General features: G+C 44.1%; 1 protein-coding gene across 2 annotated transcripts in view; it reads right to left on the bottom strand.

Annotated features, from left to right (window-relative positions):
• Positions 1-15,308, bottom strand: part of LOC147454289 (transcription factor bHLH140-like) — a 38,904-nt gene extending 23,596 nt beyond the window's left edge. Inside the window, exon 1 of one of the 2 annotated variants that reach the window (XM_086516310.1) lies at positions 15,121-15,308. In XM_086516310.1, the coding sequence (XP_086372436.1) occupies positions 15,121-15,170 (50 nt within the window). In that variant the 5' untranslated portion in view covers positions 15,171-15,308. The remainder of the gene's footprint in view (positions 1-15,120) is intronic. The other variant, XM_086516311.1, reaches the window with a different exon arrangement.
• Between the last annotated feature and the right edge of the window lie 690 nt (positions 15,309-15,998).

The following is a 15,998-nucleotide window of genomic DNA, read 5'->3' as shown; positions in this document are numbered from 1 at the left end:
GAGATCAATCATCGAACGACTGATCAACCCTGCTGCAAATGCTCCCACTGCAGCTGCTATGTCGGGCCTCGAGATCAGCATCTCGTACATAAGGACACCGAACGTTGATGCAACCCTGGCAACCTCTGCCACCTCCAACTCAGAACTCAACTCATGGCAATCCTGTCCCCTATCATAGAGACCATGGCACTCTGACTCCGAGCTCTGGAGTGACTCCTCGTGCCCACCACATATCACATGTGTACCAAGAGTATCCATATGTCCTGAATCTGCATCAAGCTCTGGCATAAGCATATCAAGAAATGACTCCACAATAGCCGACATCTCAGCATCCATGTGAGTCATCTCTGTCATCACCTCTGATGACTCATCCTGCTGTGACTCACTAGAGCTGTCCCGCTCTACCTATGCATCCGTAGACGCAACCTGCACAACAAGGTCATTGCTCTGCACTCCATGCAAAGTATCCTGCAACCCACAAGCAAAAGACTCGCCTGCTCTCTCGCTCTCTACCTGGCTACATGATCACAGAGACAACACCGTCTCTCCCGTGATCCACATGCAATGGGTAACCTGTACCACTCCTGGAACCTCTCGCAATCACTAGCGAACCCAAATGCATCACAAAATCTCGCTCTCGCAGCGAAATCTGACATCCACAATCTCTAAGCTGACCAATCGAGATCAAACTCACTGTCAAATCTGGTACATAGAGCACATGTCATAACAAGTAAGATGCACCACTCGATAATGACAGTCTCACATCTCCTGCACCTGCTATCGTATGCACCGATCCATCGGTCAAACGTACACTGCCAAGCATCCTGCTAGAATAGCTACAAAAGCATTCACGATGCGGCGTGACATGAAACATAGCATCTGCGTCTAGCAACCACTGCGAAGGGAGTGCACTATCCACATGTATAGCATCTCGTGCATAGCTCGAGGTAAAAGTGACATCCCCGTCACTAGTATACTCCGACACTACATCTGCCTCAACTGTCAAAGCAACTGAGTCCATGGCATCACTACATGCATCTCTGAGACTACCATGTCTCCTACGATGTCGCATACGACGAAAACAGCGCCGTCTAACGTGTCCAGAATGACCACAATACCAACATGTCACCAGTCGGCGTACTCGTGAATGTACATGTCTCACACGAGTCCGTGATGACTCAGATCTATCATACATATCATGTAATCTACGCCAAAGTGCTCTCGAAATAGTCTCATACATAACAAGAGCATATACAGATTCCGCAAGGTGCAAAGAGAGTGTAGATAGTGCCATCTCCTCTAGCTCCTGCCACTGATCGTCAAACATGTTTGAAGGTCTACCTGCATCACCACTCAATGGTCGATGCAACCCTCGCTGTGTCAATGCATCAAGCATACTCTCTCCATGCCGCAAAGTCTGACCCATCAAACATACACATTTCGGAGAGATCATAATCTGAGCGATCACCTGTCTCTGCCATGAGCAGAATGTAGCAAACTAGAAAGCAAAACCACCTCACCAACAACACCTGGAAACTGTCTACAAATATGGCCAGAAACACAATGTAAAACCTGTGAGACACACTCCAAAATAGAGCTCCCGCAATGTCAATACAAGCCTCGCCTGCTCTAGTATCACACTGCATCTGTGAGCTAATCACCAAGCCCACACTGTGCGGTATCGATGCATACACACGCACAAGTCTCCCACCTGCAGAGAACACCGCACGCAAATGCTGAGTGCAACCCACAATCTCTACCTAGATCGCATAAATGATACGCATAAAACTCCTGGGAAAATTTCGCCAGAGTTTCGACGCACAATGGCTATCAACACAAAATAACCATTGTCCTGCAAGATCAATACAATGAGCAATCAATGCGCATCAAACTACACTCAACATACATGCATAAGCTCTGCAAAACTATGGCAAACAATGCTTGAGATCACAAGACTCTCCCACCCGAGATCAAACCACTGTCTCAAGCAAAGAAAGATACACAACTCCTCACTCTTGCGAGAGTGGATACAAAAAACACAAAACTGTGTCCAAACTGACAAAACCTGTCGAAGTGAGAGTAAACACTCGATCACAAACTATGGCAAGAATCTGGGAAAAATCGGACAAAATTTCCCCTGAAAACTGAGCAAAAACTCAAGTACAATCTCTACCATAAACCATAACACTACTCAATGCCAATGAGTAGAAATGCCAAAATGGCTCCACATTTTCACATACAATGGCAATCCGCACTCAACGTACATCAACGGAGTGACTGCGCATAAGCAAACGCCAAAAGATTTGCAATCCGGAAACTTGATCAATGCGAAAACAATGCTCGCAAGAGAGCTCACCGGCACTTGAAAGTGCTCGCCAAAATGCATATATAATGGGCATCAACCATGCGCCATAACCATATGCAAACCATCCGCAAAGACCATGAATCCAAGCACAAAATCACTGCCAAAGTCTCCTGTGAAAACCAGTGAAAGAAGCTCTACCTGTGTGCTCCAAAAAACTGCGTCTCTCAAGAGACCGCCTCGGTGGTGTGTAAACGCCTCCGTACTTCGTTGCCCAAGTCTACCAAAAACCCTCAAACCACAAGCTTAACACAAGCTGCAATTGCATCTTCAGCTCACAATTTATGCACTCAATTTCAAGCATCTCGCGTGCTTCCAAAAGTGCATCAAACTCGCACACAATGCGACAACAGAAAATCTGGAATTTTCTGTATACAGTCAGTCTGAGTTGAATATCAACAAAACGGTGAGGAATTTGCAAAAAGTTTCTTCTGCAAAGTTGTAGACCACGTCGAAACGAATGGGCTTTGTTGACAGAATTCTCAGATCTGCATTCTACAAGGAGAAAAACGAATCTGAAAACTGTGTTGCTGCGCACACAGTTTTAGGGAAGCACCTTCACTTACACACAATCTTCCACACTCCTTTCTGAGCTTCCACAAGAGCATACATCACTCTCAACTGAGCTCACAAGCTCCCATTGCATTCTCACAAAGCTTCCAAGCTTTCTTAATCTCTCTACCGTCGAGAGCGAGCGAGCTATCGCCTCGAAGCTCTCAAAGCCGTCGTGCTCTCCGCGGTCACCATAGATCTGATACCAATTGAAGGGAATCGGGGAGCACCACAGACGGAGAGTGAGCGAGAGAAGGAGACACACGACACACAGATATGGGTGGGGAGACTCAAAGAGTGAACAGCCCCCTATACACTTATGCTATGTATAAGGTATACAAGTCAGTGGACGCCCAGACTCTGGGCGGCCGGGCAAGGCACAGGCGCCTATACCTCAACAAAAAGTGTCCATATCATCCTCCTCATGCATAATCTTCGACTCCAGCTCTTTAAGCAGCAAACCATTTTTAGCCTCATTGTGGCTTGCATAAAGACCTGCTAGAATATCCCAAGCCTGTTTTGCAGATTTTGCTGAACGGATGTGAGGAACAATGGTGCGCTTCACAGACAACGCAATCAATGCATGAGCCTGCGCATCCTTAACATCCCAACGAGCTTGTTCTGCCGTAGGCAAAACAACTCTAACAGCTGCAATCCTTGCAGCAAGACCTGCAACATCCTCAACATCGCCTACATCCTCAGAACCAGGACGTACATCAATGCCCTGCACAATGTTCCAAACACCTTTTGACACAAGAACATGTTGCATCATATAAGCCCACATAGGGTAGTTGTCCCCATCCAACCTGTCCTCAACAGCAAACATCTTGAACACATCTGTGTTGTTGTTGTCAGCCATGGTAAATGTTGCACCTGATGTGAAAACTGCCCGAAAATAGGAGAAATGGAGCGAGAACAACCTGTGCTATATAGCACAAACCGTAGAAGATTATAAGGCACCTGTTATGCAGAAAACGGCACTGACAGAAATTCTGTACAAAATGACGAAATAGCCTGTGCAGTACTGCCTGTAGTGGAAACGGAGGCCGAAATGAGCCTAAATCAAAATTCTGAGCAGACCAAACTCTTCGAGCTATCCCAAAATATTTGTCGACCTGCGAACGCTCGCCAAAGCTCACTGAAATCGGAGAAAGTGAGCAGACGTGTGCTGGAGCAGCTGGCGACTAACCCCGGGAGGACGTGACCTGCTTTGATACCAATTGTTGGAATTAGGGTTGCAGAGAAACACACACAGCTTGGAGAAGACGAAGGAAGCTCAAGGCACACAATAGAGAGTGTATTACTTAGTGTGCAATGGAAAGATAGATAGCCCTAGAGTGATGGGCGTATATACAATGCACGGGGAAAAAAACCTCCTAAAGAGGGAAAAAATGCCCCGGCGGTCCTAGTGTGTTCACACACATCACTACCACATGTATATGGTAACATTCTGGATATCGAGATGCTTCGAAGGCTGTCTTTCATACAGCACTTTGACATACCTTTCTCTGGAGGAAGTTACTCAGAGCACTCCAAGATCCGGAGAGCTGCTTCTTACTTCCAGGGAAATGCTCGCACTTGGTGGTCCACGCTTCTATTGCACAAGACAGCTCCAGTTAAATGGCTGAAATTTAAAAGGCTTTTTATTTCTTCTTGGCTAACTCGAGAGTATGAACGCGACATACGAACTACTTGGAACCATCTTCGGATGACCAAGAAGGATACTGTCACAAACGGGAGCGCATAACAATATAAAATATACTCAGATAAATAGAATTTATCTCTTATTATTGAAGCCAAAGGATATAGAGAGAAATAGATAGAGAGAGAGAGAGAGTGAGAAGATCGACACAGTACTGGGACCAGAAGATGGGCTGGTCCCCCCCCCCTTAAAGAGAATTCTTTATTAGGGAGAATCTTTTTACAAGCACAAGAACCGGAGAAAACCCCTCCGTTCTAAATCTTTGACTCGATGGTCGTTCCTTCCCGTAAGGGAAATCTGAGAGACAAGCTCTCAATCGTTTTTCCGTCTGTACTCGGAGTTGAGACTCCGCAGACAATTTCCGAATTCCGTTTCCGGAATTCCCAAGCGTAGGCTGAAGCCTTCTCGCTTCTCCTTCGCGATGAAGTACCTGCAAACACACACGCAAACACACGACAACAATTCGTATGGTGAATCCACAATAGGTACCTGTCGCTCTTGCGCGAGAAAAGCAACTTCCGTGCTTCGTAGTCTCGCGATCTCTCGCGTCTTCTGGCGGCAGAGTCTTCTCTTGCTGGAGCTGGCAACCTCCCTTCGGTGAGGGCATGTGGTGCTTTTATAGCTCCTTCACCACGGTAGCTGCTCGCGGAGAGATCGCGGCCTTTTTTTTTTCTTTTTTTTTCTTTTTTTTTTCATTTTTTAATACCCGAAATAGAGAGAGAGAATTCATTGGCTGGTTTTGTTGCTTTATTTTCTAAGTGGCTACCCACTTATTAAGTGGACGGCCGGCATATTTTTAAAATTGGTCTGAACCTGCCCAAAAACTCAATAAAACCTTATAAGTTAAAATCAATGCTTTCACAGCACTTCCCAGGCGTGTCCCTGGACGCAACCACATTTACGAATGCAATGCAAACATAGATTCCTCGCGGGAAAGCGTTTGCTCTTCCCGGAAAACTCGTTCAAATTTCCGCTTTTTAAGAAAAGCTTCTCAGAACCCATCTTTATTCTTGTGCTTGCGTCTTTACGCGTATTCCTCTTTCCAGTTCGGATTTCCTCTCGACTATGGATATCCCCTTTCTGATGCACCCGTCACCCACCTTGTGACGCATCAGGAATACCCATCACCTAGTCCTTTCCTACCGAACTTACGGTACAATCCCCTTCACGATGCTCTATGTCACCCATCCTATGACGCATCAGAGATGTCCGTTCCCGGATGGTCGGATACTTCTTCCCGATGCTCCCTGTCACCCATCCGATGTGACGCATCAGAAGTACCCGTTCCTGGTGGCCTTACAGATATTCCCTTTCACAGTGCTCCCGTCATTACTCTGAATGACGCACTAGGAATATTCTGTACTCGGATGTCTCCAGTGAGAAAAACCCTCACTTAAAATTCCAATAATTCATTTAGAATTATTTTTCCTTGATGTTCCAAGCAAGAAAACCCTCTCACTTATAAATCCAATAATTCATTTAGAATTATTTTTCTGTCAGATAAAGCCAATTTAGCAACATCCCTCTCACTTATAAACAGTTGTCCTCAACTGTAGAGGTCCAACTGAACTGCCGGGGAGAAACCGGAAAGATTCCAAATCTTGCTCAATGGTGAGTTGAGCTAGTCCTTTCTCAAAAGAGAACTTAAAAATTAAATTAAACAAAAATTCAAGAATTCAATACTTACCTTACGGCTTCATGTCCTTCCTCTAGTACCTCGAGGATATCCTTCACCATTCATCAAACTTACGAGCCATGTAAGAACTCGTCATTCGCGTCTTTCCAACAGATTGGAAGTTTCCTCATCCGAGAATCTGTTAACTCAATTCCACCTTCTCAATCCCGAGAAGAATAATCCTCCTAGAAATCAATCTAGGTGTCTGTCTTTGCGCATAATCCTGCGCTGTTAGTCTAGAGGGTATTAAACCTCTTGTGTCCTCCCACATAGGGAATGCTCAAGTCATATAAGCTCGATGTCTTTCTTCCACAATTTGCGATCACCTTAAAGAAGGTTCTTGTTCCAGGCCGTCGCTCAACGTAGGCGGACGGTTCCGGGCCGAAGATTCCTTGTGCACGACAACACTTCCTTCCAATCGTTTCCTCCTGCGAGTTATTACCACCAACAGTGATTTCCCGACGCCCATTAGCGTCTCTTGCTTACGAAATCATAAAAAATGATTCACCTTGCGAGCATCAATGACGACTTGCAAAATCTCAGGCATATAGGATTCTAGCCATAGCATTTTCTGAACGTACGTTCAAACCCGGTTCACAATAGAGCGAACCCTCTTTGATTCTCAGGGATGTTCTCCCATATGTAATTCTTACCATTTTGAAACGGTTTGCGAACTATATTCTTACGAACATAATAGTTCGAATTTATTCCAGCAACGTGTAAATGCTACTTGACCTGCTCATGGAGAAACATATACCGCAACCAAAAGTTGCTACTGTAATGGTAAAAGCACATAGCGTACTCAATGATCAACGACCATCGAAAAACCTCTTCTCCGTAGAGAAACTCAAATTCCTTCTACCAAACACATCTCAAATAGAGATTCTCGTGTCAGAATATTCTTGCGCGCAAAAAGGCGCTCAAGAGAGTATAACAAACTCTCGTCCAGTTCCTTGGCATAGGTCTGCATCTTCGTGTGTTATCCATGTACTCAAAAGTGTACATAATTCTTAAGCTGTGTTAAAGTTTCAGTGAACCTGGGAAATTACCTTCCCTTCGGAAGATCCTTAGAGCAAAGACGCTCAACTTGACGATCCCTTGGCTCGATCTTAGAGCAAAACCCGCTCATCAAATAATCTAGGATTTCAATCCTTGGATTCCTCGAGCACAGGCCGTAGTCGTCGCTTGTTCCTTCCCTCGTAAAGAGTGTTCATTCACTTGTGCGAAAAGCACTACCATATCTTCCCTTACCGGGTAGGGGGTGTGGGCTTAAAGAGTATTCAAGCTTAGTGAAAGCTTTTCTTGGTTGAAAGATCTGAATGGTTCCTTCCTTTCTGCAATCCTACCCGCAATAGCAGGTAATTTGTTTGTGAGCTACCGGATACGAGATCAATAGTTGACCTTTCGGATAGTTGAGCAAACCAATTCATCTCAGAAAACAATGTTTCAAATTGATCCTACTCTCATAAATACGCGAGAGTGATTGTCCTGGTCAGACACATGCATATCTCGTGCATAAAAGCAATACGCATTTTATGAGTTCCTCAAAGATTTAACTTTGATCCAAGACCTGCCCTCTCACTTAAAGTTTGAGGGTCAAAAACTCGGGAGTTAGATTGAATTCCCTTACTCCAAACTTTCTCAGGCTAGCAATGTATCCTTCGAGGAGAGGTAACAAAAATTCGTTGTTTCTGTGTTCAATGGTTCTCGTCCCACTGTGGGGATTGTATTCTATGTACATCAAGGTGTACACTTTCAGCTTTCATGGTTGACTCCACCATCTGCTGCAAAGTATCTTGCAGATGGGTTTACAAAATTCGGCAAAAGTACTTCGTTGAATTTCTTCATCTTTCCTTCCTCAAAGAGGGTCAAGAGTGGAGCTACCTTGGCAAGAGTGAACCACTACTTGCTTGGACTTGCTCGTATTTCTATTGGGCAAACCGATCCCAATCTTCTTGGATGCCTTCCTCAAAGCGTAGAGGAAAAAAATTCAGCCTTGAATTGAATCCAAGTCTTGTTGTAAGTTCCTTGCAAAGCTTTGGTATACCACCAAGTACTTGCAATCCCCTTGAGGTGTTTGGTCACATGCCTTACCTTTGACGCTTCTCGGAAATTGCCGTTTGCAAAGGCAACTTCATACTGTCAAATGAAAGCGGTAGCTTTCGGGGCATATTCTCTTCCGTCAAATGTATCAAACTTGATCGAAGGGTTCTGAGGTCTAAAGACCTTCTTCATATCCTTCCCGAGATGACGGGATTTCTTGGCTATGGTTCTGGATTGATGTTCATGGATATCTTCTGAATTCTGAAGGATCTTGAGCATTCCGCTCCTTGGATTCTCTAGGTTCTTCAGCATCATGCTCTTGTTGCCTTCTCAAAGAATCCCAAGTCTTGTGTCGACTTCTTGCAGAGAGAAAAAAAATTCCAACTCTGCAAGCTTTCTCCTGCAGGACTGCTTACTTCTCTCTTGGCTTGTCATGGCTTCTTCCCGTATCTTCCCAGAGTCGTCCTCCTTTACAGAGAAAGAGAGGAGACCATGCTCTGATACCACTGTCACAAACGGGAGCGCATAACAATATAAAATATACTCAGATTTCTTATTATTGAAGCCAAAGGATATAGAGAGAAATAGATAGAGCGAGAGAGAGAGTGAGAAGATCGACACAGTACTGGGGCCCAGAAGATGGGCTGGTCCCCCCCCTTAAAGAGAATTCTTTATTAGGGAGAATCTTTTTACAAGCACAAGAACCGGAGAAAACCCCTCCGTTCTAAATCTCTGACTCGATGGTCGTTCCTTCCCGTAAGGGAAATCCGAGAGACAAGCTCTCAATCCTTTTTCCGTCTGTACTCAGAGTTGAGACTTCGCAGACAATTTCCGAATTCCGTTTCAGGAATTCCCAGGCCGAAGCCTTCTCGCTTCTCCTTCGCGATGAAGTACCTGCAAACACACACGCAAACACACGACAACAATTCGTATGGCGAATCCACAATAGGTACCTGTCGCTCTTGCGCGAGAAAAGCGACTTCAGTGCTTCGTAGTCTCGCGATCTCTCGCGTCTTCTGGCGGCAGAGTCTTCTCTTACTGGCGCTGGCAACCTCCCTTCGGTGAGGGCATGTGGTGCTTTTATAGCTCCTTCACCACGGCACGAATAGCTACTCGCGGAGAGATCACGGCCGTTTTTTTTTTTTTTTTTTTTTTTCATTTTTTAATACCCGAAATAGGGAGAGAGAATTCGCTGGCTGGTTTTGTTGCTTTATTTTCTAAGTGGCTGCCCACTTATTAAGTGGACGGCCGGCATATTTTTAAAATTGGTCTGAACCTGCCCAAAAACTCAATAAAACCTTATAAGTTAAAATCAATGCTTTCACAGCACTTCCCAGGCGTCCCTGGACGCAACCACATGCACGAATGCAATGCAAACATAGATTCCTCACGAGAAAGCGTTTGCTCTTCTCGGAAAACTCGTTCAAATTTTCCGCTTTTTAAGAAAAGCTTCTCAGAACCCATCTTTATTCTTGTGCTTGCGTCTTTACGCGTATTCCTCTTTCAGTTCGGATTTCCTCTCGACTATGGATATCCCCTTTCTGATGCACCCGTCACCCACCTTGTGACGCATCAGGAATACCCATCACCTAGTCCTTTCCTACCGAACTTACGGTACAATCCCCTTCACGATGCTCTATGTCACCCATCCTATGACACATCAGAGATGTCCGTTCCCGGATGGTCGGATACTTCTTCCCGATGCTCCCTGTCACCCATCCGATGTGACGCATCAGAAGTACCCGTTCTTGGTGGCCTTACAAATATTCCCTTTCACAGTGCTCCCGTCATTACTCTGAATGACGCACTAGGAATATTCTGTACTCGGATGTCTCCAGTGAGAAAAACCCTCACTTAAAATTCCGATAATTCATTTAGAATTATTTTTCCTTGATGTTCCAAGCGAGAAAACCCTCTCACTTATAAATCCAATAATTCATTTAGAATTATTTTTCTGTCAGATAAAGCCAATTTAGCAACAGATACAGTGGATGCTTATTGCAAGAGATTTTGGAGCTCTTTTCTACTCGCCTCTTCATTTAAGAAGATCTTGTTCAAAGAACAGATTGAGCGGTTTACCTTGGGTCTTCCTACAGAGATCCGAGATCACTCCTTAGAACAAAAGTCAGCTTCCATTCAAGAGCTGATGAGTCACGCGAAACGGGGTTTTGCCATTCACTTAGGCAGTTTGACTTACCCCACAGATGAGATCATGACGCAGAGAACTAAACAAACTTCCGGAAATGAAAGTAGAAAGAAGAAGAGCACCCCAGAAACGAAAGAAAAGGATGCACGACCCCAGCTCACTCGTCGAGAGAGGATCAACTATATCAAAGAGGGGAAGTGTTTTGAATGCGGGGAAATTGGGCATATCTCCGCAAAGTGCCCTAACAAGGCACCGAATGAACAGGATGAAGAAAGGCCAGAAAGTTCCAAAGCAGCTGAGGGACATGGAAGAAAAGGCAGATAAAAAGCAGAATTGGTACCACATTGCGTGGGGCCTGAACCGAATCAAATGAATGAAAGTACAAACTTTGCCGCTTTTAGGGCAAAGTGAAGTATCAGGAAGCCCTCTTTTTCTTTGATGAAGGAGCTAAGGCCAACTTCTTTCCACTTGGAATTGGCGCCTCGATTTGGAATTACGCTCGACAGGTTGAGGCCACAAGCGGAGGTAGTTGAGTGGCACCCGGACGGGATGTTGCCATTACACGGTCATTGGCAAACTTCGTTTGCAATGATAGGGGTGTTTAGGGCACCAGGATTTCTACGTAATTTCCTTTGGAGATTGTGACGTCCTACTCGAAATCCCTTGGTACCACAAGAACAACGCCGTGGTTGACTAACGGTCCGAGAAAACAACTTTGACAAAAGAAGGGCTCAGAGATTGTACTTGATGAACTTCAGTTTCTTTATTCACTTTTGGGGGGGAAGAGAACTGAACGATGAATGAAGATCGAATATGTTTTGACCTGAACAAAGAACGCCAAGATTTTTCTCCACACTCATTGCTTTTCAGAGGCCCTACCAAGCGAGTTTACTTGGAATCACACCACCGAACCGGCCACCTTACCGTGTGAGCCGAGCCCAGAGATCATAGCAGCTATAATATACGTACTTTATTTAGAATACGGGACGTCCCGTATTGAAACGTATAGTACGTCTCATAACGTTTTCTATTCTAGCGTTCTTTTGCTCAAAACATATTCTATTCTAGTGTCTTTTTGCTAGTTGATTAAGTGTGTTTTAGAGCTTCATGGTGCTTGTTTATGTATGCCATGACTAAACATTGAAGAGTCATTGAGGACATGCATGACCCGCTTCATTTGTCCTTATTAAAGTATCATATCTAAAAAAGTTGACGTATTTTATTTTTGATTTTCAAAAATACATTTAGTACACGTATTGTACACCGCGTATTGAACGTCCTGTCCCACACCGTGGCTGCTATGCCAGAGATACACATGTTCGGGACACTGTCTCAACAGCACGAGTGCAGATGGACCCTGCCAAGATAGAGATTATCCGTGATTGGCCCGATTTAGGGAATGTCCATGAAGTTGAAAGCTTCTTGGGCTTATGTTCTTCCTACCGGCGGTTCATCAGAAAGTTTGCAAAGGTTGTTTACCCCTTTGCATTTATCGACATGGAAAGGAGTCCTTTTCTCGTGGGGATCCACAGAAGTGACAATCGGGCATCTATGAGGTCCTGAGTGGATCTAGATGCGATTGCTAATTGCATTGCCGATAAATCATGGTCTGAGATCCGAATGAATGTTGAATGTGATTTGTCATGTGATGTCCTGTGATGTCAAGTGATGTCCAGTGATGTCGTGTGATGTGACTGTCGATTAGTACATGTGCTAGATGTGTGTCCTGTGATGTCAAGTGATGTCCTGTAATGTCGTGTGATGTGACTGTCGATTAGTACATGTGCTAGATGTGTGTTCCTAGTGCGTCGGTACTAACAATCAGTGTCTGCTAAGACAATTGATGGCTTCTGTCTGTTTTGCAAGCGTAATCGAGGACGATTACAATGCTTTCAAGAGGGGGGTATGTCACAAACTGGTGACGTGGCTGCCCATGGTACACACTCTCTGGCTAGGGCTAGCTGAACTGCCGACTGCAAAAATGATGACGTAGCAGGCCTGTCCGGAAATCACGGTGCAGATTGCGGAGTGCTAACATGGCAGCAGCGTACGGCAAAAAGCAAAAATTGCAGCAGTTTGCTTTTTCTGGCTGTTTTTGGCTACGCAATTCAGCCTTGCTTTTTCTACGCAAAAGAGGAGAGAGAGAGAGAGAGAGAGAGAGAGAGAGAGAGAGAGAGAGAGAGAGAGCTAAAAAGCTCTGCTTAATTTACAATAAAAGAGAGAGAGAGAGAGAGAGAGCTTGTGAGAGACAATAGTTTTTGCTTTATTGTGGCAAGGCTTTTGATTTTCAGCTTTTGGGGCTCTGCTTTTGGCATCCCTTGTAAACCCTTTAAATAAGTGGGCAGGCCTCCCACTCTGCAGAGCATCTAGACGCAGAGTCTGAGAGTGAGTGCCTGCCTACTCTCTTATACTTTGAACATAGATTAATATAAAAAGAAATACCGAAAGGGGCGCCAATCTTTGGGGCCAATATCTCTAGACACGGAACTCCGCCGGGCAGTGTCGAATCAATTGTGAACTGTGAACTGTTTTGAAGTAAACTCTTGTGGTGTAGCGGTAGATTCTGGACTTGGAGTGTCCAAGTCTGTTACATAAAAGCATAAACTATTGGTATCCGGATCATTTTCCAACTCTAAAGTACACCCTCGAGAAAAGAGTCGGAAATCTGCACCTCCAGTCTCTGCAAGAGTGTCTCTAAAACAATCCTTATATACCTTCATAAGTTCAGAATAGTCTAAACTCACGAATTATAAGAGGGAATAAAGCACTCATAAAACTATAAAAGCAAGGGACACACGAAAAGAAAAGAAAAACAAAAACAAACAAACTAACTAACTAAATCACTTTGATTGCTTCGAAACAAAACTAGATAAAACAAAACATTATTAACTTAAAAATATTTTCAGAAAAGGCATGTGTAAAATAAGTTGACGCAACTTACTTGGCTTAAAACAAGTACTCAACTTTAAGGGAAAAAAAAAAAAAAAGGATAAGACATCTTAAAAACTTAATCCTAGAAATCAAACTTCACACAACAACCTATAACGGAAAACATTCTTAAGTCCTCAAGTAAGCTAAATATGAAATCGAAAAATGAATACTACTACAAACCTATGAAGAGCAAAGAACCAAACTTGACAATATGTGATCCAAATTACGCCATGTGGGGATGCACCTCAAGGAAACGGCAAGTAATCCTTATAGCTTTCAATAAATTGAAAACGTTTAATTTCCAAACTAGAGAGCAAGCCCTCATTAGTGTTATCCTTTTCCCGTGCGAAAATCAAGTAAGCAGAAACATAAGGAGCTCACTCTCTTTTCTTTGATAGAGCTTACAAACTTTTTAATGGAGATATGGCTTACAAAAGAGAATAGCCAATCCCCTGCGTCGGCAAATATTTTAATGTTCTTGTCCTCATGCTAAAAAGCAAGGGTCTTTTCGAAATAATTCGCGGTCCTTGTACTTGCAAATCCGAAGATTGAGTTGTCCTTGCACGAGAGTTGCATTGGTGGTCAACCTCTCGAATGCCAATCCGGAAGTGACCGCAGTTTCAAGTTGAGCCGGTGTGATGCCCAAATGTTTCGCAGTCTCAATGAGATAAAGTTATCCGTTGATCCAAGATCATAGAGGATCAATACCCGTTGTTTATTCACAAATCCCCAGCCTTTTAGGAGCTGATGCTTCCTCTTTTTCTGTTTCCGTATTTCCTTGCACATCAGGAATAGAATTCAAGCTCGGTGGAGCAAGTTCCTTCTACAATTGTTCCTTCTTCGAAGATGTTTGTTCTTGTCGTTACTGTCTAACAGGGCAGTCGGTCTTCAGGTGTTCTTTCTCGCCACAGTAGAAACACCTTCCTTGCTCTTTGAAGGTTTGTACTTGGTTCGGCGTGAGATACTTGAACCGGTACCCTCTAGCTTCTTAGGGAGACACATTTTGCCTTATACGGTACATGCTATGTTCCATCCGTCTAGGGGTACCAGTGGAATGTAGATCATCGGCAATGATTGCCGACTCGATCATCCACTAAAGGGTATCGTAGAGATACACCTTCATGCTCTTTCGAAGTGGTGGTTGAAGGCCTGCTTCGAATTTCCGCATCTTTTCATCGTCGGAGATCTTCATGAAAGATATGAGAGAGAGTTCTTTTTCTTGGCCCTTGCTCTTGGAAGGCCGTTTGTTCCAGTCCGGAGATTCTTTGTGCGCTTCGGCACATCTTCTCATGTAATCCTCCTACAGGTTGTTACCATCGACATAGCAGCTGTAGTTCTACAATTAGAACTGCTTGTTCATTTTTTTTAAATACCACAAAGGGCACCTATTAAGGGGCCCATCTCTCAGTAGGGAAATTTGTCCCATTGTGTCTTGACACAAATGTTCTCTTTCAGATCAGTTTGCTGTGTTTTTCTGTCAGTTTTGCCGTCTTGTCAGGTGACTCGCCAGTTTCGCACCCCCTCTCTGCATTAACTTCAATTTTAAATGGAAGGTCAACTCTGATCACAAGTCACCTCTATGCTCCATGTCTTTCCCCTAGTTCTGTGTGTGTGCCTCTCTGTCTGGGTCGCAGTGTTTCGTGCCCGGGATTGCTCTCTCTCTCTCTCTCTCTCTCTCTCTCTCTCAAACTTGAAGTTGCGTGTCGTACCTGATGGGCGCTTGAAACCTCGACAAGATGCCTCTACTCAGCTGGAGCATAACGTCTAGGCCGAGCCTCCCTTCAGACGGAAGCCTGCATTACAAAATCGGCTGCACTCCCGGCCGTATCTGCAAAGTTCGTCACCCAAGTCTTGCTCGCTCTTACGAATAGGCCAGTCGTATACACTTTCTCAAGTTCACTCATGAACACACATAGATCTCTCATATCTATGTTTCTTTTTAGAATGTCTCTATGTATTTATGTATGCATGTAAGTCATATGCTTGGACTCCGATTAGCAAGTATGCTTAAGTGCTATTGTCAAGCTCCTCAAGTGAAATCATAACTTGGAAATAGGATCCACATTGCTCATTTCTTGTGACAAAATGACAATGATGTGCACTAATATAATTGGCTACTTTCAAGCTCCTCATGAGAAATGATAAGTTGAAAATTAGATCAACCTTGCTCATATTTTTTTACAGAATAAGAATTATGTGCACTAATACACCTAACATCTTGACCTTACCCCTTTTCCTAAAACACCAATATATGTGGTCCAAGAGGCAACATTCTCCATAGAAATCTCGTGAATAACTTCTTATTCTTTTGAAAGGGAATTACGTTTAGCATATAGGTCAACCAAAGCATTGCAAAGTACCACCAAGAGCAATGGATTAACCCTCTCATCATACATTTGTTCCTCATGTCAACTTCGTGCCATCAAGATGTCGATAGCATTTGGAGAGGATCCCTTGCTTCACCTTTTGTGCCATGTTGCATGTATGCTCTGATAGTTGCTTCTTTCCCAAAGCCATCATGTCCTCTATTGCTGATGGTGCCTTAAACAATCTTTCTTGCAAGTCTGTAGCAACCTCGCCATAGATA

The sequence above is a fragment of the Adiantum capillus-veneris genome, chromosome 7, assembly GCF_014529385.1.
Source record: "Adiantum capillus-veneris isolate H3 chromosome 7, ASM1452938v2, whole genome shotgun sequence".
Classification (NCBI taxonomy): domain Eukaryota; kingdom Viridiplantae; phylum Streptophyta; class Polypodiopsida; order Polypodiales; family Pteridaceae; genus Adiantum; species Adiantum capillus-veneris.
The sequence above is the reverse complement of the archived record's forward strand: the minus strand, read 5'-3'. Positions and strand labels throughout refer to the sequence as shown.